At 36.7% G+C, this 22,995-nt stretch overlaps 1 protein-coding gene across 4 annotated transcripts; it reads left to right on the top strand.

Moving 5' to 3' along the window:
* Window positions 1–1,213: 1,213 nt before the first annotated feature.
* LOC115986837 lies at window positions 1,214–22,980 on the top strand. Of its 4 annotated transcripts, XM_031110175.1 has the most exons (7): window positions 1,214–1,606; window positions 2,885–2,952; window positions 3,843–3,932; window positions 11,704–12,380; window positions 12,536–12,664; window positions 21,935–22,059; window positions 22,546–22,980. In XM_031110175.1, the coding sequence occupies exons 4-7, from the start codon at window positions 12,322–12,324 to the stop codon at window positions 22,593–22,595; spliced, it is 363 nt and encodes a 120-aa protein (XP_030966035.1). In that variant the 5' UTR covers window positions 1,214–1,606; window positions 2,885–2,952; window positions 3,843–3,932; window positions 11,704–12,321; the 3' UTR covers window positions 22,596–22,980. The 4 variants fall into 4 exon arrangements, 2 of the variants coding, with proteins under 2 accessions (XP_030966035.1, XP_030966036.1); XR_004090900.1 differs by lacking the exons at window positions 21,935–22,059; window positions 22,546–22,980 and adding an exon at window positions 19,130–19,416; XR_004090901.1 differs by lacking the exons at window positions 21,935–22,059; window positions 22,546–22,980 and adding an exon at window positions 12,754–12,932.
* Window positions 22,981–22,995: the final 15 nt, after the last annotated feature.

Genomic DNA, 22,995 nt, shown 5'->3' with positions numbered 1-22,995 from the left:
CACTTCACTACTAACCTATCCTCAATAGCCCAAAATTGACAAGAAATTAGTGTTGGAAACCCAAGTCAGCAACAAAAAAAAAAAAAAAATTCTAGGTCTTAGAAACAATGAAATTAGAAATTTAGAATAATATAAATTATGGCCGGGCACAATTTTCCCTGGACAATGTTTAGGCGATAGAGCAAGCAAGTGAAGAAGAGGGTCAAATACTAAGCTGTTGAATAATATGGTACCGACCGACTCCACCAAAAAGCAAGCCAAGTTACATTCTAGTAAATTTGTAAGTCCCATGAGCTAGGGCCATAAGACAAACAATTTACTCCAGAATTGACTTGGAATTCTAATTTAACAAACAAATTTCATATATATGGAAAGATTCATTGATGAAGTGCAAACTTTCAAGGATGCTTTGTTTGAAAGCTTGATACTTCAAAGTGAACTTTAAAGAACAAATAATAGATTAATGGAAACTTCTGAAAATAATGTAATCAGCAAAGATGATTTTACAGATGTTCACAATAACAAGACAGGAGTTTAACATATCACAGTGCGAACCTCAAGAAAATATTCCTTTATTACTGTTGGATTTCTTTTTCTTCTTTTTCTTTGGGGACAAAAAGAAAATTTTCTTATATTAGTTGTGTTCCTATATTTTTGGACCCTACTCCTACATATGCATTTTGGCTTCCACATCACAACTTTATCCCAGAGGCACAACAACAAACTTGAGTTTTTTCACCTATTTTATCTACATTTACTAAAAAATATTAATAAAAACCTTAAATTTCTACAATTATACACAACTGTTAAGTAAAGTTAAGAAATTCACATATTTATTTCCACAGTTTGTATAACTGTTGAAACATATGTTAACAAAAAAATTCCACAATTAGCATAACTGTTGAAATTAGTGTTAAAAAAATAAATAAATAGGAAAAAGTTATATACAGTGAGTGGAAAAAAATAAATTAAATATTTTATCAATGGTTATAAAATGTTGAAAATATTTTATAAATATTTTTCACTCTCTCTCTTTCTCTATATCGATCTCTATCTGTCACTCCCTCTCATAGCTCTTTGCGGTCATGGCTATTAATCAGTTTCAAAACCTTTCTATTTTTCTATTATTTTCTAGGCAACCAAACAAAGTTCTTGACTAGGTTGTTGTTGTTGTTCTTTTTTTTTTTTATTATTATTATTATTATTTTTTTTTTACGATTTTCGTTTTGATTTCCTCACCAAGATCATCGCCATCAAATTGATTTTGCCAAGCTGGTACCATTACATTAAGATATTCACACTTTTCCCTATCCAAACCCTTTGATTAGGTTTTTTTTTTTTTTTTTCTATTTCTCTCGATTTCGTAGTTTTAAAAACTTATTTCTGATCAGTTTGTTTTTGCTTGGACTCAGATTTTGTACATACTCTGTTATTCGCTTTGAGTATTTTGAACTTTTGTGGTTTTTGTTCTTGAATTTGTGGTTTTGTGTATTGCATGCTTTCAATGTGATTGCAGGTGCATTTGCATTGGTATTTCAGCTCAATGAATGGCTAAGGAGAGTTGGAATTTCACTATCTGTGGGATTGAAAGCAAGAACGTTAGTTGGTGAGTAAGTGAGTGAGTTGCAGTTTCTTGATAAAATTTCATTACTATTGTTTACATTTGTTGGCTGTTCTACCATGAGGGTTTCTGAGAATTATGTGATTATGAGTAGTTGTAATTGATTAGATGTGCTCAATTGTAAATTTTAGTATGCACATTGTGATACAGATGGTTGCTAATTTCCAATTTTTTGGTTCTGTTTTGGTTAAGGACTAAAGATGTTATTCTTTTTCTAGTGAATTACTTATTTTTTAAAAAGAATTCTTGTATGAGTTAATTATCAAAAAAAAAAAAAAATTTACTTGTATGAGTTGTATCTAGTGGTGCAAACCACAAGAATTGATCGAATCATAGGTTTACAGCCTCAGAACTCACTTTGAAGTCTGAACTGATCTTCCTTACCTTTTTGTCATCCCATCAGATACAAAAACTCTTCAAAGCTTTTTCCAATTCTATATGAAAAAAACAAAATGTTTTTCATTATACTGAGGCTCTTGGTTTCTGATGAATATATTTGATGCTATAATAAAATATTAGTTGGTGGAAGTTTTTAGTTTAGAAAACATTTTTGAGGAAGCTTAAGTTTTTGGTACTGGTTGAATTATTTGGGGGCTTGTTCTTTGTGGCAACCCAATAAGAGTGATTGAAAGTTATAAAATATTTAGAAATCATACTACTGAGATTTGGGTATTTAATCTCAACCAACAAAGAAAACAAGATTATAATTTGCATTGAATATACTCTGTGATATGCACCATTTCAATATTGTCTCTTGTCCATTTGATTGTGAGATAATGTAGGGAATATAATTCAAAATTTTGATGACAGGAAGTGTAGGATCCAACAGCTATAATCTCTTAAACCTCATAGTAATCGCAGAAAGAGTATCATATGATACTACTTGGACCACATTAGGACTTAAGTTAAGCTATAATTGAACCCATCTCAATTAGTTTCTCATCTGTCTAGGCCCCTTAGGCATTGATCATCAGTGGATAGCTGCTGCTATGGTCACACCTAGACGTGGCCTTCCATGGACTAGTTGCCCCCACCCTCTTGAATTAGCTTTAAAAATAAGTTTTTAAAAAAAATCTAGAATCATTTTTTATTAATATAATTACCCTTACTTATCACAAAAATGGCTGAATTGTTATTTACTGCCATTTAAGTTGACTTTCTTGACCAATGGAAATGCTAGTTTAAACATGAAATTGAGTCTTGATGATTAGATAATTGAATCGTAATCTTTGACAGTGGCTATACTTGCATCTTTGTTATTAGGTGAGTCCATTGGGTTTGTTGGAGGCACAGGGCTTGTACTTGGTGTCATAGGACTTTTACTCCTTAAGGTAAACATTGATGTTCCTTCATGTAAAAGCAAAATGCTTTTGATTCTAGGATTATTTTTCAGTTTGTCTATTTTGGCGTCAAATATCTCCTTTAATTTCAAACTACTCATAGGAGGAGTAGTTAGGCATCAGGTAGCTCTGATTTAGATAATTTACCCATCATGATGTGATGAGGAAGTCAATTATAACACTTCCTCAACTATAGAATAACTTTTGATAAAGCCACACGTTTTTAAATTGATATTTCCTAGCTGCTGCGTTAAGTTAATGTATTTCCCATTGCTAGACTCCTTGACTGGAAGTGGAAAACATTTACCATCCTTCAACCTAGTCTGTGCAAGTCTAGACATAGAGTATGTGTGCCAAGTGCTTGTGGAAATTACCTAGAGAGTAAAAAACAAAATTGAAAGGAAAACAAAGAATAAGAGATTTGTGCAGGATAATTAGTTTATAACTTTAATAGTTTAGATTTAAGTTGTAAATAGATGGAATTTCCAGGAACTAACTTGCGGACAATGGATATGTTCAATGGTCTTTTGGAACTAATTGAGTAGCATATTAGTCAGAAGATGGAATGGTGGTTTCCCCAATTTGTGTATCAGTAATTTGAAAGCAAAGCTTGTACTTAATTTGCAGCTGGTTTCAGTTCTCAACGCATGAGTCATGCTTTAGACTTCTCCCACAAGCCACTGTTCAAGGTCACACGTGATCTGGTCCTGGTCTAATTAAAAATTTAAACATGTGTTACAACTTACAAATTTAAATTAGAAAAAAAAAATAACTATAGATAGAATTACTTCTTTTTTTTTTTTACTTAATCTATAGCTATTACTTTTTTTTGATGCTATATGTGTATTTATTTGTTTCCATGCTCCATTGTTTTCCTGCAGAGATTCCTTTGGGAAGCTTGGCAAGATTTAAACCTTATCATCTTGATCATAGCTGCTTTATTGTCATTGGCACTTGGAATTAAAAAAGAGGTGTGTTTGGTGTTTTTTTTATAGATCATTTTCATTGTGAGGAGTGTCAATTAATGGCATTTGTTTTTTGAACCATCCTTATATAGGTTCTAGGCTGTTGTGATTTATATTTCATATCATGTGGAGTATGGCGGTTTCTCTAAACAAAGAAAAGTCTCTAGCAAGTATACCTTCATAGACACATACAGGTGAGTTTGTGACTGATATTGTCTCCCCCCTAAATGATCTCTACCCTACTCCCTTCTCCCCCCTCATCACTCCCTACCATACAGCCAACACCTTTCCCTCCTCCATTCCCCTCTCTACCACCGCCTTTCAACCAGCCTCCTCCACTTTTCCCTGGATTCTTTCCATCACCGTTCTCATCACCTTTTGGTTTTTTTCTATATCACCTTCTTGGCCCACCTCATTCTACTTCACTGACCACCCTACCCCCATCAGACTTGCCTTTACAACCACTTTTATTGCCTAGACCAACGGCCACCTTATCACCCATTCTTCTCCCTAACAAATCGCCTCTCCTTATCACAGCTCTTAAACCTTCTCCCCTGGCCAGTGGGGGCTGTAAAGGCTCTTTCCGCATAGATTCCAAAAACTTCTCCTTCTCTTTTGATGGCGGGAGGGCTGAGTCTTATGCTATTTACAAAAGTCGTCGGAATATTAAAATTCCATTTGGCTGAGCCGTAAGGGAATGAAATGGATACTCTCTTGTTTTGCCGATATTCGTAATTGAGTTCCAGGAAAGGATTTTTTGTGTAAACGTTTTAGAGAAAACGGGAAGGCCGAATAAGGCTGGCATTTTTGTGGATATAGCTGTGTTTTTTGGTGGAGCTCGACGTGGTTGTGTTATGGTACCTGCGAGTTCAAACCGGTTTGGGTGGTGTTTGTTTTCAAAAGAATTAGAGAGCTTTCTATCTGGTTCTAATGTTGGTATGGTGGAAGGGAGGACTTCCGATGAAGCTAAGAGTGGTGGCCAAATGGATGGTAGTGGAGATAACGAGAAGTTATTTTTTAAAATTGATATTTAGGGTCCGTTTGGATACAGCTGAAAACTGAAAACTGAAACTGAAAACTGAAAAACACTGTAGCAAAATAATTTTTAAATGTGTAAATAGTACCGTGGGACCCATTTTTAATATTTTTTTTCTGAATAAAGTGATTGTGGGTCCCATGAACAGTGTTCAAACAGTGCACAAACAGTAAAATTTATCTCCCGCACAGTACATGAACAGTATTTTTACTGTTCATTCGCTGGAAAAAAAAAAAAAAAAAAAAATCTTAAACGCAAACGTGCGTTTGGGAAGCGCAAAACGCGCTTCCCAAACGCACTCTTAGTGCCCGTTTGGGTAGAGCTAAAACTTGCGTTTCAGCTCTACGTTTTCCTACCTTTTTTTTTTTTTTCCTCTGCACGTGAACAGTAAAAGTACTGTGCAGGGGACAAAAAATACTATTTACGCACTGTTCACGCACTATTCATGGGTCCCACGATACTATTTACACATTTAAAAATTATTTTGCTACAGTGTTTTCAGTTTTCAGTTTTCAGTTTTCAGTTTCAGCAACAATAAGCTCAATCCAAACGGACCCTTAGTGGAAGTTTAGGAAATTTGAATATTCTAGAGCTTTTTTGGGTCCTAACGTGTTGCAGGGTGAACCTGGCATTGCAGTTCCTACTAAAAATAGAAGACCCACGCATGAGTTTTCGTTTAATTTGACTAGTGACAGCTTGGCGTTGCGGGTGTCTTTATCAGATGGAGGTAAACGGGTGGTATATTGGTTGAATCCTCGTAAGTCCCACAAGCCCATTATTAGTGGGCCTGTTATTTTAAAAAACTCTTCCGCGCATGACAAAGCCCATGTAGCTGACATGAGAGGTAAGGGCCATACGGTGGTTTCTTATCGCGTTGGTTTGGGTGTGTGTGTTCATAACGATCAGAGGAAGAGTGTGGTGGGTGAGAGTTCTCAGCTACCAACGATGTCATTGGGGGTATCGGCGATGCCTGAGGCTCCGACGGGAGTGGTTTCGTCGTTAGCTTGTCCCGATCAAGCTCCGGTGTGTCTCGCTGCCAAGCTGGCGGCCTCACATCCCGATAAAAAAGGCGATATCGCCACTTCTAGCACTCCGGTGGAGTCGCGACACCCTGGGAATCTCGTTTGTGTGGGCTCAGAGTCGAATCGGGCTCAGGGACCTCAGTGGGAAGACTCGAATCGCTTTTCTCTCTTGTCTAATCTGGATAGGGAGGGGGACCCTTGGTCTGAGGAGGAAGTGGAGGATGTTTTTCCGGAATCTCACCTAGAGGTGAATGATAGAGGTGTTTCCCAAACAGGTACGTTGTCTTCGGGTACTGAACATGTAGATGGGTTGAATTTTGGGGGGTCGGAGCTACTGCTCCTTCCAATGGGAGCAAAGTGAAGCAGTTCATAGTGTTTCTGGGGGTGGGGAGCAAGTGAGTGGTCCTATGGAATGTGTGCCGCTGTCTAGGTGGGATCCTAAGGTAGTGAAGGATAAGGCGTTGACCAGGGTTGATGAAGAGGGTGAACAGTCTTTATGGGTTTCCACATTGATGAGAAGTTTTTGCAAATTGGTGGGTTTTCCTATTGTACGACATGAAGCTCAGTGTGTGGCCTTATTTCACCTACTAGAACAAGACTGCCTTGAGGTCGCTAACGTGGGGAGTGCTCGAAGACCTGTTAAATTTGGTCAGAAAGCACTTAGAGAACTTTAGGGCCTAGTATCTACAGTAAATTACGATGGGTCTTCTCGTTTTAGAGGTTCGTCAAACAGCCTTGGGGTTATTGGCAGTTTTAAATGACTTTAAAACTTCTTTCTTGGAATGTTAGGGGTTTGAATAATCCTCGTAAGAGGGAGGTTTGTAAGAATCTCCTTAAGGAATGGAGTTGTGATATTGTCTGTCTCCAGGAAACTAAGCTTTCTTCGGTTAATTCTGCTGTTTTGCTAGCTTATCGAGTAGCCCATTCTCTGATTGGGCTGTCCTGGATGCAGTCCAAACATTTGGGGGGGGTTTTGTTGCTTTGGGATAAGCGGGTGGTTGAAAAAATTAATGTGTTGGTTGGTCAGTTCTCGGTTAGTGTTCTTCTTAGGGGTGTTTTGGATGGGTTTGAATGGGTTTGCACTGGCATTTATGGTCCAAACGCAGACACTCTTAGGGCTGCTTTGTGGGAGGAGTTATCGAGGGTGCGTACTCGATGGAATAAGGCTTGGTTTCTTTTTGGTAATTTCAATGTTGTTAGATATCCTTGCAAGAGGCTTGGTCATGACTCCTTCAACCCGGCCATGTTTGCTTTTTTGGATTTCATAGAAAGCAACTTCCTAGTGGATTTACCTTTACAAGGGGTGTCTTTTACTTGGTTTAGGGACTCAATTCCAAGTTCTATGTCCCGCATTGACAGGACTTTGGTCTTTGCAGATTGGGAGGACCATTTTGGTAATGTGTCACAGAGGGTGCTTCCTCGTGTTATTTCTGATCATTGTCTGCTTTTGGTGGAAACTGGTGGTGTGGGTAGAGGGTGTTGTGCCTTTAAGTTTGAGAACATGTGGTTTAAGGTTGAGGGTTTTGTTGAGAAGGTTCAACAGTGGTGGAGCAGTTATTCCTTCTCGGTTCTCCTAGCTTTGTATTGGCTCATAAATTAAAGGCTCTTGAATAAGACCTTGAGAAGTGGAATAAGGAGGAATTTGGGGATTTGGCTTTTAAGAAGAAGAGTTTGCTGTCGGAATTATTGGGTTTGGATGCCAAAGAAGATATCCTGGGCCTCTCGCATGAGGATCAAGCTTGCCGAACCCAGGTTAAAGGTGAGATTGAAGTTTTAGCTTTCTTGGAAGAGACTTTCTAGAGACAAAACTCCCATGCTTTGTTAAGGAGGGAGATAACAATACTTGCTTCTTTCATAGATTAGCAAATTCTCATAGAAGAGCTAATCTCATTAGCCGTGTTGAGGTTGAAGGTGTTTTATATGAGGATGAACCTGTTGTACGCTCTCAGGTTACTCAATTTTATCATGATCTTTATACAAAGATAGACATATGGCATCCAACTATGGATGGGTTGGATTTTGCTTGTATTGGGGAGGATGATAGGTTGTCCCTTAAGAGGGAATTCTCGAAAGAAGAAGTCACCTAGGTTCTGGCTAAGATTGAGGGGGATAAAGCCCCTAGTCCAGACGGGTTCACCATGGCATTTTTTTCATAAATGTTGGAGGGTTGCGGAGGCTGATGTCATATCTGTTTTCAAGCATTTTCACAGGTACTCTGTCTTTGAAAAGTCCCTTAATGTTTCTTTTCTCACTTTGATTCCTGAGATACCTAATGCTGTCAATATTAAGGATTTTCAACCTATTAGCTTGGGCAGTATTTATAAGTTGCTGTCTAAGGTGTTGGCGAATAGGTTGAGAGTGGTGCTAGACAGTCTGATCTCGGAGACTCAAAATTCCTTTGTTGGTGATAGACAAATTTTGGATTCTATGTTAATCACGAATGAGTGCCTTGATGGCAGATTGAAGTGTCACTTCCAGGTGTAGTTTGTAAGTTGGATATAAAAAAAGCCTACGATCATGTTAATTGGGATGCCTTATTTTATCTGCTGAATAGGATGGGTCTTGGGTTGAAGTGGAGGGAGTGGATTAAGGCTTGCATCTCTACTGTCCACTTCTCAGTTCTTGTAAATGGATCCCCGGCTGATTTTTTTGGAAGTTCTCATGGGTTAAGACAAGGTGATCCTTTGTCTCCTCTTCTTTTCCTCTTGATCATGGAAGTCATCTCAGATTCTAAAGAAAACTGAGGATAGTGGATTGCTTCGTGGTTTTCAAGTGAGTCCAGTTAATTCTATCGGGGTTTGCATTTCACATTTGCTGTTTGCAGATTCAAAACTGCATCCATTTGGAATCCTATTTTGGAAAAATGGAGAAGATGTCTGGTTGGAAGCGGCTATATTTGTCTAAGGGTGGTAGACTTTCACTCTTGAAGAGTACCCTCTTTAGTCTTCCTACATACTATCTTTCCTTATTTACCATCCCTGTAGCTGTAGCTGACAGATTGGAGCGTATTCAGAGGAACTTTTTGTGGGGTTCTTCGGAGGAGTGTTTTAAACATTCTTTGGTGGCTTGGGAGAAGGTGTGTTCACCTCTAGAGTTGGGTGGTTTGGGGGTCAGGAATTTAGTTCACTTTAACCAAGCCCTTTTAGGGAAATGGTTATGGAGGTTTGGCCTAGAAGGAATGCATATTTGGCATAGGGTTATTGCCACCAAATATGGAGAGGGTCAAGGGGGGTGGAATACTAAAGTATGTAGAAGAGCCCATGGGTGTGGTCTATGGCGTGGTATTAATGACGGTTGGGAGAGGTTCTCCAATCATTTGACTCTTGTGGTAGGGGATGGCTCCCACACTCTTTTTTGGCATGATAAGTGGGTTGGGGACACCTCACTTAAAATGCTCTATCCCCAGTTATATGCGTGTTCTCATGACAAGGAAGCCTACATTTCTGATTTGTTGGTTCATCAGGAGGATGGGGGTACTAGTTTCTGGAACTTGAGATTCTATAGGAATTTTCATGAGAGGGAATTAGAAGCTGCTTTCTCCTTTCTAAATTTCATTCAATCTCGGATCCCTAGAGGCATTGGGTGTGATAGTCCCCATTGGTGTCTTAAAAGGAATGGTAAGTTCAATATTCGGTCTTTTTATAATAAGATCAGGGGTACTTCTCTCTCTAGTTTCCCTTGGAAGGGGATTTGGGAAGTTAAGGTTCCTAAAAGGGTGGCTTTCTTCTTGTGGACCGCAGCCCATGGTTGGATTCTTACCTTGGATAATTTGATGCTCCGACGCCTCCCTTTGGTGAATAGGTGCTGTATGTGCTATTGTTCTGCGGAATCTGTGGACCATCTTCTTATTCACTGTCCTGTAGCTTACTTTTTGTGGGTGCGAATGTTACAAGTTTTTTGGGATTCAATGGGTCATGCTAGGTTTAGTGGAGAGTTTGGTGTTTTGTTGGAACAATTGGTTTGGGAAATTTTCTTCAGATACATGGAATATGGTTCCTGGCTGCTTGATGTGGGTTATTTGGATGGAAAGAAATAGGTGCTCTTTTGAGGCTTTAGAAAAATCGCTCGATCAGTTACAAGCCCTCAGCCAAAGTACTCTTTTTGAATGGGCTAGGTGTTGGGGTTCCTCAAACTGTTCTTTTATTTGGGAGTTTCTTACTTCACTTAGTTGTGCCCCTTAAGATTAGTTTTTCTGCTGTCTTTGTTTGCTGCTTTTTGTGTTCACCATCATGAACACCTTGTATTTGCTGTTTTGGCCTTTTCTTCAAGTTTAATATAATTCTCATTACTTATTAAAAAAAAAAAAAAAGATTTTGTGACTTTGTCTTGAATACTTAAATTCTATAAATGGATGATCATAGTGGTCCACACACCATCTGATTTTTTTGGAAAATTTTTATTTGAGAGTCCATTTCAGCAATACTGATATTTTAGAAGTATTGGGCTACAGTTATTGAAGTCTAACCAATTAGGTATTTCATTTTGACCCGAATCATTTTTTGAACGCAAAGTCTACGATTTTGTTATTCAAGACATTCAAAAATTCAAGTAACTCAATCAATTAGAAGAGGACATTCTACAGTTGGATGCCTTAGCCTATATTAGCTGTTTAGTGTCAATACTAATGCAACAAAAACAAAAGTATTTGTTGTGGCCGCATAGAGTTTACTTTAGTTCTTTTTATTGTGACAACTTACACTCAATATTTTAGCCTTTAGATCTATTCCATGGATAGAATTAATTCTGAAAAAATAAGTTCCTGTCTCCTGCCTTAGAATGTTAGAAATCATGCTATAATGAATCTGAAAGTTTTGGCCAGGGCAAGCAGCCAAGGCCAAGGCAGCCTCCGCGGGCATGGTGCCAAGGCTAGGGTATGCAGCCAAGGCCAAGGTAGCCCCCCATGTGCATGCAGCCAAGGCCAAGGCACTCTGCCAAAAGGAAAACCATTGTGTCAAATGCCGATGGTGGAGCATAGATTATGACTTAGGGGCTCACTCACACCACAATCATATATGATGTTGAGTTTTTTATCAGAATGTGAAATAGGGACGTGCTGATGTGGATGCAAATTAAAAGTCTATTTGGCATATATATATAAGTTTCAGTGGGCTCTAATTAATAATTATAGTGAATTTATAACTTATGCTCTCTAGGCCATGAAAAATTATGTGTCAACAATATAACCAAAAGGAAAACCATGTATCATAACAAAAATTAAGAAAACTGTAAAATGAAATCTACAAGCAATGCACAGTGGCTATTTATATTTATATGCATTCTAAGTTAGAGCTAAAAATAAATAAATAAAGCGAGTAACTCATAACTAATTACGTTGAAGAAAAAAAATATTACATTGGGCTAATTTCATTTTGGAATGAAGTCTTTGGAAGCATCAAGCCAGGTTATAGTCAGCATTGTCGTAGGTTATAATTAGTAGTATTCTAGGATGTCTGGTACATGCAAGCAGTAGGATCAGATCATGATCAATTAGCCATGTGCTTATTGTAATTCTAGCATGTGTGTAATCAAGAAATGGCATGTGAGCTGTGTGCTTGTTATAGTCATGGTTGGTAGTGTGTGATTTGAAGATTAAGTTTTTTAATTCCTTTGGAACCAGCATAATTATTTAGCTTAAGTGACACATCAAGTGTTAGCAGATTAACAATCTTGTGATAATGCTGATCTTAATTAATATCTTGATTTTCATTCATTTTTGCAGGAAACTTGTGGAACCCATGGTATCTCCAGCATCTACACATTTAACAACAAGAATTAAAGCTCACTACAACTAGGTTTGATTATCAAAACATTATTTTTCTCCATTTCATGTTCTTTTAGTCTATAATCACTTTGCTGTACCATGTTGTTCATCATTGCTTTGATGAATTAATGGCTGCATGTCCAAATAATACTCATTTTGTTGGTGAAATGCTGGATTTTAGAAGGTTGAATCAATGATGAGTGTTTCTTTATTTATTTATATTATAATTTGTTGGTAAGCAAGAGATTGGAAGCTTGATTTTTGACAAAGATGATCAATAAGCTAAGGAGTTTGTTACTGCTGCTGCAAATATAAGGATGTCTTCTTTGGGAATCTCTTTGCACAGCTTTTTTGAAGTCAAAGGTATTGCTGTAGAAAAAAAAAATTTGGTTTTCCTTTTGAAGTACAATTAGCCTTTGATTTTGTAAATTCTTGTTCTCATGTTGTGATAGTGAAAGCAGCGGTTTTACAGTTTTGGTTTGTTTTAATTCATGTTTATTGACTTGTCGCTATTTGCATATGGAACGTTCTTTACAAATGTTAATGAGCATTTAGCAACTAAGTTCATTGTCATCTATGGTTGCTTCAAGAAGAAAATATGCTTCAACTTTTGACAACCCCCAACAAGTAAAAAGGTAAAGGATGCTTTTGTGTGTGTGTATATTCTGTTGTGGTTAAATTCATGGTGGTCCATTTGAATTATTTTGCTATGGTTGGCTTGTTATTAAAAGCTAAAGGGCAAAGAAGATGTTGGGGTTGACTTGTTCTAATTTGATTGGGATGTTTATAGGATGGCATATTGTCTTAGAGAATCTGACAAAGAAGATGTTGTTGATGCCGGTAGAACCTTGAGAAGGTGTGAAGTTGGTTATGATCTTGACAAAGGCATGTACCAAATTATGCAACAAACCTTGAGAAGGTATGTTTTCTTTCTTTGTGTTTGGTATTTCTAAGGTATGTTTTCTTTCTTTGTGTTTGGTATTTCTTGTCATTTTGTTCTCAATGTAGGCCTTTTTCCTTTGAGATTGGTGTTGTTTAAGCTTCCTTCTCCAGTTACTAGTGGGACTATGGGTACTGTTGAAGATCTAAAACAAGAACTCTCCAAATACCTTTTAGTGTGTGTATGGCAAAAATTATTTTTGCCAACTTATTTTATTATTCAGCTTATTTTTGCTACTATTCATGGATCCCACTGCACTTTCTAGTACTATTAATGAGTCTCATTGTACTATTTCAGTTAACTTTTACCTTTATTTACAGTACTTTCAGTAAAAAAATTTTAATTTTAGCAAAATAAACGGATTCCAAACAGACCCTTAATGTACAAGAATTGGCTATTGTAAATACTTTTAAGTGTACTATTCAAAAAAAAAAAATTAATAAGTAATAAGATATATTGATATCAAAAAGGAAACACCCTAGTACACAGGGAGTGAGCAAGGGGACAACAAATCAAAAACAAAAATTGCAAGAATCTAGGAAACCAAAAAAAGAAGGGAAAGATTTGTTTTGCAAAGCAAACAACCAATCCAACAAAGTTCTAAAAAAGAAAAGCTTGAGGTCCGGAATAGATCGCTCAATATCTTCAAAACAACGACTATTTCTCTCCCTTCAAAGACACCACATTAAGCCATGAGGAATGATGGACCATATATAGCCATTTCGACGACGACCAAAGCTGCCTTGCCAACACTCTAACTATTCAAAAAAGGTTTTGTATAGCATGTAGTGATTCCTGTTTCAAATTTAAAAATGTAAAGGGCATCAGATAGAGTAGTTGATTTATGTTGATTTGTATAGTTTTTTTCATTGTGTTAAAAGATTAGTTGATTGGTTGTCGTAATTTAATTTGGAATTGCACAATTGAGTTTACATTTATATATTGAATTAGGTTATTAAATTTTGTATCAATGTGAAAGAGTGCATCCAAATTTATTTATTTGTTTATTTTAAAGAAAATACTTATTTTAATGTTTACAAATCGTTGAAATTTATCTCAAGATACCCTTTATCAACGGTTGAGTGCATGTAGAAAAAAGTAATAAGCATATTTATGTGTATATGTTTCAATGGCTTTTAATAATATTTTGACGTTTATTAACCGTTGATAAAAGTGTAACATTTTTTTCGATGGTTGCATAGGCCATAGAAAAATGTTCTCGACATAGTTTTTAATGACGGTTCTTGATGGTTATTTCAACCATCGAAAATAGTATTTTCAATGGTTTTTAATACCTTTTTCAACGATTTTGACAGTTGAAAATAACCAAATTTATTATAGTGGCTGGGGCAGCTTCACTACCTGGAATGGGTGCAACTTCATTGGCCACTGTTGTAGATACAAATTGCTCGGTCAACATTGTTGGATTATCTAACAGTGCCGTGACTGAGACATCTCAAGGTTAGGGATGGCCATGGGTAGGATATGGATCAGATATACCCATACCCTACTCGAAAAGTTTGCCCATGGGTATCCGAATATCAATACCCATTAATATTCATACTCGAATCTCACCCGAATATATTATCCATGGATATCCATACCCTACCCGAAATCCATTTAATTTTTTTTATCCAAAACATTTTAACGTAAAAACTAACCAATCTTAAAAAAAGAAAAAACTAATCAATAAAAAATTTAAAAAAAAAAAATTTTATATGTTAGTGTGTATTTGCTTCTTCTTCTTTCTCCTTTTTTTTTGAGGTAGAGATAGAGATAGAAATAGAAATAGAAATTTTATTAGATAAAATTTCTAATAATCCCAAAGACATCTCCTTTCTTGTTGTGTGTATAAAAAATTTAAATTTAAATTTAAAAAAAAAATCCAAGAAATTTTTTTTTTTTTTATATTGAGAATCTCGGTGATTTAAAAAAAAAATAAACAATAAAAAATTCTTTGCCGTGGTGTGTGAGGGATGAATAAAGAGCTAAAGTTAAAGCGGTGTCCAAGGTATTGAAGAAAAAGAAGAGGAGAGAGAGTGTGGAGAATTGTATAAGAAACGATGCCGGTTAAAAGAAAAAGCTTGGCTCCGGGTTAGGAGAAAGGGAATTCCACAGCATAGAGAATTACAACAGAGCTTATCAGTTGTGTGTTAAGTTCTAAACTGATAAGTTGATTGCTTATTAGGTTACTTTATCTGTCTTCCTCTCTCATAGAAAAAACCCCATTTCTGCAACTTCAATTTCTCATTATATAATTTCCTAGAGAGAGAGAGAGGGAGGGAGAGAGAAGAGTTTGTTTTGTAGAGAGAGAATCTCTGTCTCTCTTTGTTCGGTTCTGTTTGTGTTCTTTGGTTTTCAAGGTAAGAGAGTTTTGTTTTTCCTACGATTCTCTGTGACGGTGAGAGAGGTCTTTTATTTTATTTTTTATTTTTTTGGGTCGGGTTTGGATAATATTCATACCCTACCCGAACAATTCGGATAATATCCATATCTTACCTGGTTAAGCTCTATCCATGATGAAAAACCGAGTATTACCCGAAACATTTGAATCGGGTAGGGTTGGATATCCATTACCCAATGGGTATGGCCATCCCTATCAGGGTAGACTTGCCTCCATTACAAACTCTGAATTTCCATCCTCAGTTTTGGTGTCGGTGCTAACAGTTTCTGGGGCTTCAGACTCTGTTACGGCATGTTGCAGCTGACTTTTGACTTTGGTCATACCAGCTTTTCGGGTCCTAGCTTCAGATACATCTCTTGATCCTTGACTCTGAGCCTTGTTGATTCTCAGTTTCAAGAATTGATTGTGATGCTGCTGCTGGTGGTACTGGCACTGAAGCCAATGTGCCTGCTGCAGGAATCAGTCCTGGTGCTTGGGCTTGAGAGAGAACATAAGACATCAACAGCTGGGCCAAAAGGATTTGGGGGTCATTAACACCTGGTTGAACTTGAGGAGTTAAGGAAGTTGATGGAGAATTGACGTTAGGTTGGTAGACTGCTTGAAGCCCCATTTGTCCGTGCTTTGATGGAGCGTTAAAGTTAGGTGGGTAAAGTGCTTGAAGTCCTGCTTCTCCATCACGGTGGCCATGAAACCGCTTTTGATTTCCCTGGTGCTTTTTACCAGTCAAATGACTATTAAAAACAATCTGTGAGTCACACTTGACATTGCACAACTCACATATTAAAGGAACCACCGGTTTTGGTTTAGGGGGCTCAACCGGCCTTCTTGATCCTTCATAGGTTCTATATACTTACCCCATTGGCCCCCTCTCATCTTTCGCTTCAATCCACGACCTCGAGCTGCAAAATGATCCTGAGGCTTACCCTCAGGTTCAAAAGCTAAAACTTCAGAATTCCCTACTACCTCTTTCTGCTGCTCTGTTTCCTTTATATTGTCATCAGAAACAGTTTCAATGTTTAGTTTTCTAAAGGGTTTTGGTTTTCAAATTCCTTAACTTTTTTCCTGCTGAACGGTTCCTTGTTTCAATCCAGAATTGGGCATTTGCACATTCTGCTGTCCAGTTATGACTTGGTTGAGTTTCTGCAACTCCTTGTGTACTTGCAAAATTCTTATGCGGCTCTTGGATTTCCAGAGTGTTGCAGTCAACCCTACAAAGTTCACACCATGCCATTCGGGGAGGTGGCCAGAATGGAGCACCAGGCACTTGTGCCGCTACAGGTAATTGTGCCTGCCCAGAAACTGATGCTGAAGGTGGTGGCATTATAGCAGCCCCACCTTCAACTGGTGCAGATGCAGTAGCTGTAGTTATTGCTGCACCATGTGGTGGATAGTGCCTGCCACCACCCTGGCCATGTCCCCTACCACGAAAATGGCCCCGGCCACCCACTCTGGAGGGCCTACCACCCCTTCCACCTCCACCTCTATATGGAGATTGCCCAAATCTGCAGAATAGTATTTGAGGATCAAGTGGACTATGTAATAATGTATTTGCTAGATTCTTTTCTGATCATAGAGACAACCATCTAACAAGCTTATTAAAAAAAAGTTTAAAGATAAATTTGCAAAAATAGCGAATTAAGCATCAAGAAAGCAAGACAACAAAAAGTACATTACATGTAGCTTATATGCATAAATGGAGTGACAATAAAATGTTAAAACACAAAATGGGTTCTAAACAACCAGACTGAAATTTTCTATAAGTGATTTGAGGTGTAATTGTGTGAGACATCAGAAAAGTAAATAATCTGCTAAAGCAGAATAAAAGTGTGAAACCATTATATATAAATTGGTAAAGACGCTACAAACTTCATGCATAAATAAGAAATATATTACTAAACTAAAATGAAGTTTGTTGCAACGACCAGCAACCTTGATTAGGCACTGACCTGGAAAACTAAGAATTAGTTCAACCACGTAATGACAGATGGCGTTGTTCTTGAGAAATTAAAATAATAAAATTATTAACAAAAAAATATTGTCAAAATTATAAGAAACATGCGGGCATTCTTGCAAAGCAGCCATGAAGCTTTTTAAGCCAGTATCTTTAAGGTCACTCCTACAAGTATTTAGCAATGCAATGCCAATTACAGAAACAAATACAAGCAGATAACTTCTGATAAGCAAAATATCTAATATGAAAAATAACCAGGATCGCCATCCTCTAAGTGACCTTAAGTTCTAATTATGTTTGTCAAGCCACAGCTAAAAACAGATATAAAAAATAAAATAAAACAATCCTTATTTTGTATTTGCAAATACTGGCTTTTTTAAATGACCTTAAGCTCTAATTATGTTTGTCATGACATCTTTGTTGAGTTAAAAAGGAGATATATGGAACTATACACCCAAAGACACAAACACTGGATGTATATATACAAGTATTAATCTGTATTTAAACTCTCTCTCTCTCTCCTACACACAAAAGAAAACCTTATTTCTTTTGAATTTTTAGATAGGATTAAGGAAAAGGGCATTTATTGGCAAAAAGATATTCCCTCATTACACTTGATACAAGGTCCTTCTTGTATGGTTATTGGTTTGTTTCTTCAAAAACTAGAATTTTAATGCATAAAAGACCCACTAGAAACTCTCCACCAGACAATTATTTCATCCATTGAGATCAACTTTTTTAGCATCACCAAGATGCAAGTTGATCTAAAAAAATTCTTGGTAATCCTCATTAAGGGCCCTGAAAACAGGGTACTCAAGTCTCAAACAGATAACAAAACACCTAGTTCAAAACAAAACTGGAGTAAAGAATCATATTAGACACTGGGACCATTAAGATGAACTATCCCTCACTTGCTTAATTGTAAGATGCAACAAGTACTTCAGTTGAAAATACCAGACAGTTACACTGAGGAACAAGCACAAAGTGGCCTAATAAAATTTCAATTATGAGCCAGAAACTAAATCAAATGATAACAATCAAACCCAACAATATATGAGTTAACAAAATGACAACACATGAATTTGGGAAAGAAAGATCACTTGATTAGAAAAGCACATCTGCAAAGGATGACAACTTGTCCACACAAACTCTAAAGCAACCAGCAAAGACCTGCCAATATGCTTCAATAAAATGGCACTGAAAGCTATAGCCATAATTGTTTTGTAAGCTAATTAATGGACCCAATTGTCTTTATTTGGTCACTTAAGGGTTTTCTGGCCAAGTTTCATAACTATATGTTTTGGAAGTTTTTAATGTCAAAGCTGAGAATTTAATACCTATCGGCTATCAACTTGTTGTCCGAATGATATTCCCATTAGAGCCAAAGGCAGCATAGCAATATACTCACTAATAGAATGCAAAAATGCCAGAGCTAGAGGCATGTTGACTCTCAAGTCTCAAGGCTCAATGGTTGACACATTAATATGCTCTCACTCTCTCTCAAACTCTCTTGATCGACCCTCTCTTAATTGATCTACAAGCCAGCTAACAGATCATCTTCATAAGTGCTTAGAATATAACATTTGATCACTCATCGGATAAACACCATTGCTCCCAAGGCCTACAAATATATTAGTTTATGAGTATCAATCTATTTCTTAGCTATTTTTTATTACTTTTAAATTTTTAGTTCTTATTTATTTAAAAGAGTATCTACTTAAAGATTAAGGGAGTGTTTGGTACATGCACTTAAAAATATGTATTTTGTTGTTTGAAAACATGTGTGGAAATACGCATGCGTGAAAAAGTGTGTGGAAATACATGTAATGTTATTTAAAAACTAAAAATATGTATTTAGGTTGCCATACTTTATGAGTATCAATCTATTTCTTAGCTATTTTTTATTACTTTTAAATTTTTAGTTCTTACTTATTTAAAAGAGTATCTACTTAAAGATTGAGGGGTATTTGGTACATGTACTTAAAAATATGTATTTTGTTGTTTGAAAATATGTGTGAAAATACGCATGCGTGAAAAAGTGTGTGGAAATACATATAATATTATTTAAAAACTAAAAATATGTGTTTAGGTTGCCATACCAAACAGGGTTAAAGAGTGAAGAGGAGCAATCCTTTGGAAGAAGGATCTACTTAAAGATTGCGGGTCAATTCTTCTCACATTCTTGCTAAACACAATAGATGACTTCTTGAGGCTTACTACATGCCCCAGTGATTCTTGGTATTTAGGAGGGCACTACATAATTCTAAAAACTTTATCTTGATTTGCCCTTCAAGTCCTATTAGTGGGTGCCTTTGGGCAATTGTTAACAAACTATTTCAAGAAAGTTTTGACATCACTTTCATCAAAATATAAAAAGCCATCAAAACAATTAATTACCTTTTATTTTTAGATAAAAAGTTTCAAAAAAATTTCCTAAATCAATGCCCTTAGGGCAGCTATTTATTTATTTTTTCTTTAAAAAATAAATAGATCATCCGCAAATTACAAATGATTAACTTTTGGACAAGCCCTTGCCACCTTAAAGACCAATTTTTTTTTTCACCTTCTACTTGCTAAAGAAGTCTTGACAATACTTCCAATCCTATAATGTATAGGAAAAGAGATAAAGAATTTCCTTGTCTCAAACCTCTTGATGGTTTGATAAAACCAAAAATTAAGATTGGGAATAAGTAAAAAGAGTTGCACTCCCTAAGTAATCCCAACTATTGGTTGCCTAATGCAAGACATATTACTAACCTGAATAGAAAGCTCCACTCCATTCTAGCATAGACCTTCTCCATATCCAAAATGAAGCTACCAATACAAAAGGCACACTACCCCAACACAAATAACCAAGGTAGTCATCATACAAGTTCACATATTTGCAACAAAATTATTATCCCACATGCATGTTGGTTCTCAATTGTCCTTACATTACGGCTTTTTTTAACTATTTGAGACTCTACTGGCAATTATGTTCTGTGATGTCATTTTTTTTAATGGTTTTGTTGGTGTATATCTTCTTTTCAAATTCCAAATAGCATGTTCAATGCCACCTGTTTGAGGAGGGAAGTTATTTTATAATATATTTTCCATATATTTTATTAATCTAAAATTTGATATCATTGTATCCTTGACTTTAGCCTCAATCATGAATATTTGCCTATCTAATTAGTCAACAATGAGGTCTACACTTACACTACATATTCTACCAAAAAAAAAAAAAAAACACACACACACACACACACACAATATACATCAAAGCACTTACAACCACACCTAAACTCATACTCAATTTCATAACTTGCTTGGGTGTTATTTTGTGATTGGATTTCAATAGTTACACATAGGATTCACACATAAACTTAATAAAAAATAACAAAAAATTTGGGTGCACCAATCACAAGGTGACATTTAACTATGTTATGAATTTGGGTGTGGTACTAAACTTTCTCCACTAAGGTGCACATTTATTCCCATCACTCTGTTTCTCTGGCAAAAATGGCCCATTACCATCAATTTTGGAAATAATTTGCCCAAAAACACTGTTTCTGAAGTATATAGCCCGCTTTCTCGGGTACTCGAGCTCAGAGCTCGAGTACCATGTTTTTTTAATCCACCCTGACCTGCTGACATGTGAGGTACACAGCCCTAAAAACACACTATTATCTCTCACTTCTCACTCTCACTTACCCAGAACACACTCTCACTCTCACTTACACCTAAACATACAAACCCCAAACCCTCACACCATCGGCGGCAGAAAACCCTTCGGCGGCGACCTCTCAGCTCTCTCACTGTCTTAAGAGACTGAAACGACGTCGTTGTGATCTGTTTCGTGTATCGATGATGGTCGGGGGAGTGGAATCGTGGTCTCCGTCGCCGTCGCCTTTAAGGGAGAGGGGAAGGGAAAGCGGTGGTTGTTGGAGGATCGATGGTAATGGACTTTCCGTTGGATGACAGTGGTGCGACGGCGTTTTCGTCCTCCTCTTCTTCTTCGCCCTTTCTCCACCCAAATTGCCTCGCAGGCTTCGCCGGAGACTCTCGGAGTTTAAGTCCCCGCAGAACTGTACTGTCGAAGATATCGAAGCGAAGCTCCGCCACGCTGATCTTCGCCGCCAGGTCTCTCTCTCTCTCTCTCTCTCTCTCTTTGGTGTGGTTCTTGGTTTGTGAAATTACTTGGAACTTAACTGAGCCAATTAATTCTTCAGGTGGTTAAAGATTCTTGTTTTAAACGTGCTGATTAGTTAATTAAACATTTTGAAGACTTATCAATCTGAATTTCATTTACAGAAAATCTTCAGAGATCACCAAACGCTGTGATCGTTTCATAAAAGTTGGTATAGTCTGTAATTTTCTCAGGAGCCAGATCAAAATTTTGATTTTTTTTTTATCTTGGTAACCAAACATGGTAATAGGATTTGGATATAAGCTTCCTGAATCTCAAAGAATCATGGGTTATGTTATTTATTTATAAATAAAATTTTTTTGGGAGGTTAAAAGTTAAAAGCTTTGTATTGAAGGTTTTTTTTTTTTTGGGGGGGGGGGGGGGGGGGGGTTGTTAGGTAAAGGTGGGTGCTTCTTCTGTTTGAGTTTTTTCTGTTTTGTACTTTCTGGTCTTTCCTTTTCACGTCTGGTGGGCGTCTCTTTGTTCCATTTTCAAAATATTTTGCTTTTTAACATTCTTTCCTTAAAAAAAAAAAAAAATGATTACTTGTTGAATTGAATTTAAATTATCCCTTACTTTTTCAATAAGAAATTTAGTTTTGTACCCATTTTTTAAAATAGTTTTTTGTAGTCATGAATCCTACATTGGTTTTTTTTAATTGTTCTTAGTCCCTCTGAATAGTGAATCTTACATGAGCTTTATTCTATCATGTTGTTTTGGGTGCAGCAATGCGATGGGAAATTGTCAAACAAGGCTCGAGCAAAGCCCAGAAGCCCATCACGGTCCTCATCTAATGAGGAAGATCTTGGTTAGCGCCTTGAAGCGAAGCTCCAAGCTGCTGAGCAGAAGAGGTAATATTTTTGTATTGCATAACTTATTTTTCAGCCTTTTGAAAATGGGGTTGTTTGAGAAAGCTTCACCTAGGAAAAAATTGAAGTTCAAAAAAGCTGTGCTCTGAAAAAGTGCAGTTAGAAAATGCATGTTTGCATTACCAAACATGCATTTTGAGATCTTTGACTTTGACCAAAATGTCAAAATTTTCAAAATGGACCTATCCTACTCAGTTTTTCGAGTAGAAAAATTAATTGTGGTAGCGTACCTGTGCATTAGGCTTAATGTTAATATCTTGTTGACATGGATTCTGGGGACTTATTTCGTTAAGAAAATAATATAGTCTAGATTTTCCTTGTGACCTATAGTATTCGGTGCTGGATGGCTATAAAAAGCTCAAGTTTTTTTCACAACAAGAACTCAAGCAAACCCTCACTCTTCTACCCCAAACCTTGTGATTTTCTAACCTTTCTTTTATTTTTTTTTTTCTTGTGTTACCCAATTAGTAATCCATTATGGGCAGCAAGTTGGTGCCGAGTTCAGTACAACAAAGTGAGCTGAGCGTGTTAACCATGTCCAACCTCGACATCATGAACCACATTTACGCAACCCATGTTCATGGTGACGAAAAGTTTGATGTTGAGTCTCTTTTCGTTCTCGTCGAAAACATCCTTAAGCGTGCCACCCTAATTGTTGACCATGTTGCACTGGTACACTACCATAATTCTTTATTAGAATAAGATGCTCTCTCTCTCTCTCTCTTGTTTATTTTCTTTTTCCTAAAACGGAATTTTAACTTGGACTGAAGCATTCCATAGTTTGGAATACACTATAGTGAGGTAGGGTAGCCATTACTTTTACCAAAGAAATTGAAAAACCACTTCAGCCTTAACGAAGTGGAATAAGCACACAAGGTTGCTTTACATTTTTGTTTCTTTAAAATGAGGGATATGTAA

This window comes from Quercus lobata, chromosome 4 (genome assembly GCF_001633185.2).
Source record: "Quercus lobata isolate SW786 chromosome 4, ValleyOak3.0 Primary Assembly, whole genome shotgun sequence".
Classification (NCBI taxonomy): Eukaryota; Viridiplantae; Streptophyta; class Magnoliopsida; order Fagales; family Fagaceae; genus Quercus; species Quercus lobata.
Note: the sequence above shows the minus strand (reverse complement) of the source record. Positions and strands in the feature narration are given on the sequence as shown.

Coding starts and splice junctions, on each gene's coding strand:
- LOC115986837 (XM_031110175.1), top strand. CDS start 12,322: ATGGTTGCTTCAAGAAGAAAATATGCTTCAACTTTTGACAACCCCCAA. Junction 12,381..12,535: donor AACCCCCAACAAGTAAAAAG/GTAAAGGATGCT, acceptor GGATGTTTATAG/GATGGCATATTGTCTTAGAG. Junction 12,665..21,934: donor ATGCAACAAACCTTGAGAAG/GTATGTTTTCTT, acceptor TTTTGGGTGCAG/CAATGCGATGGGAAATTGTC.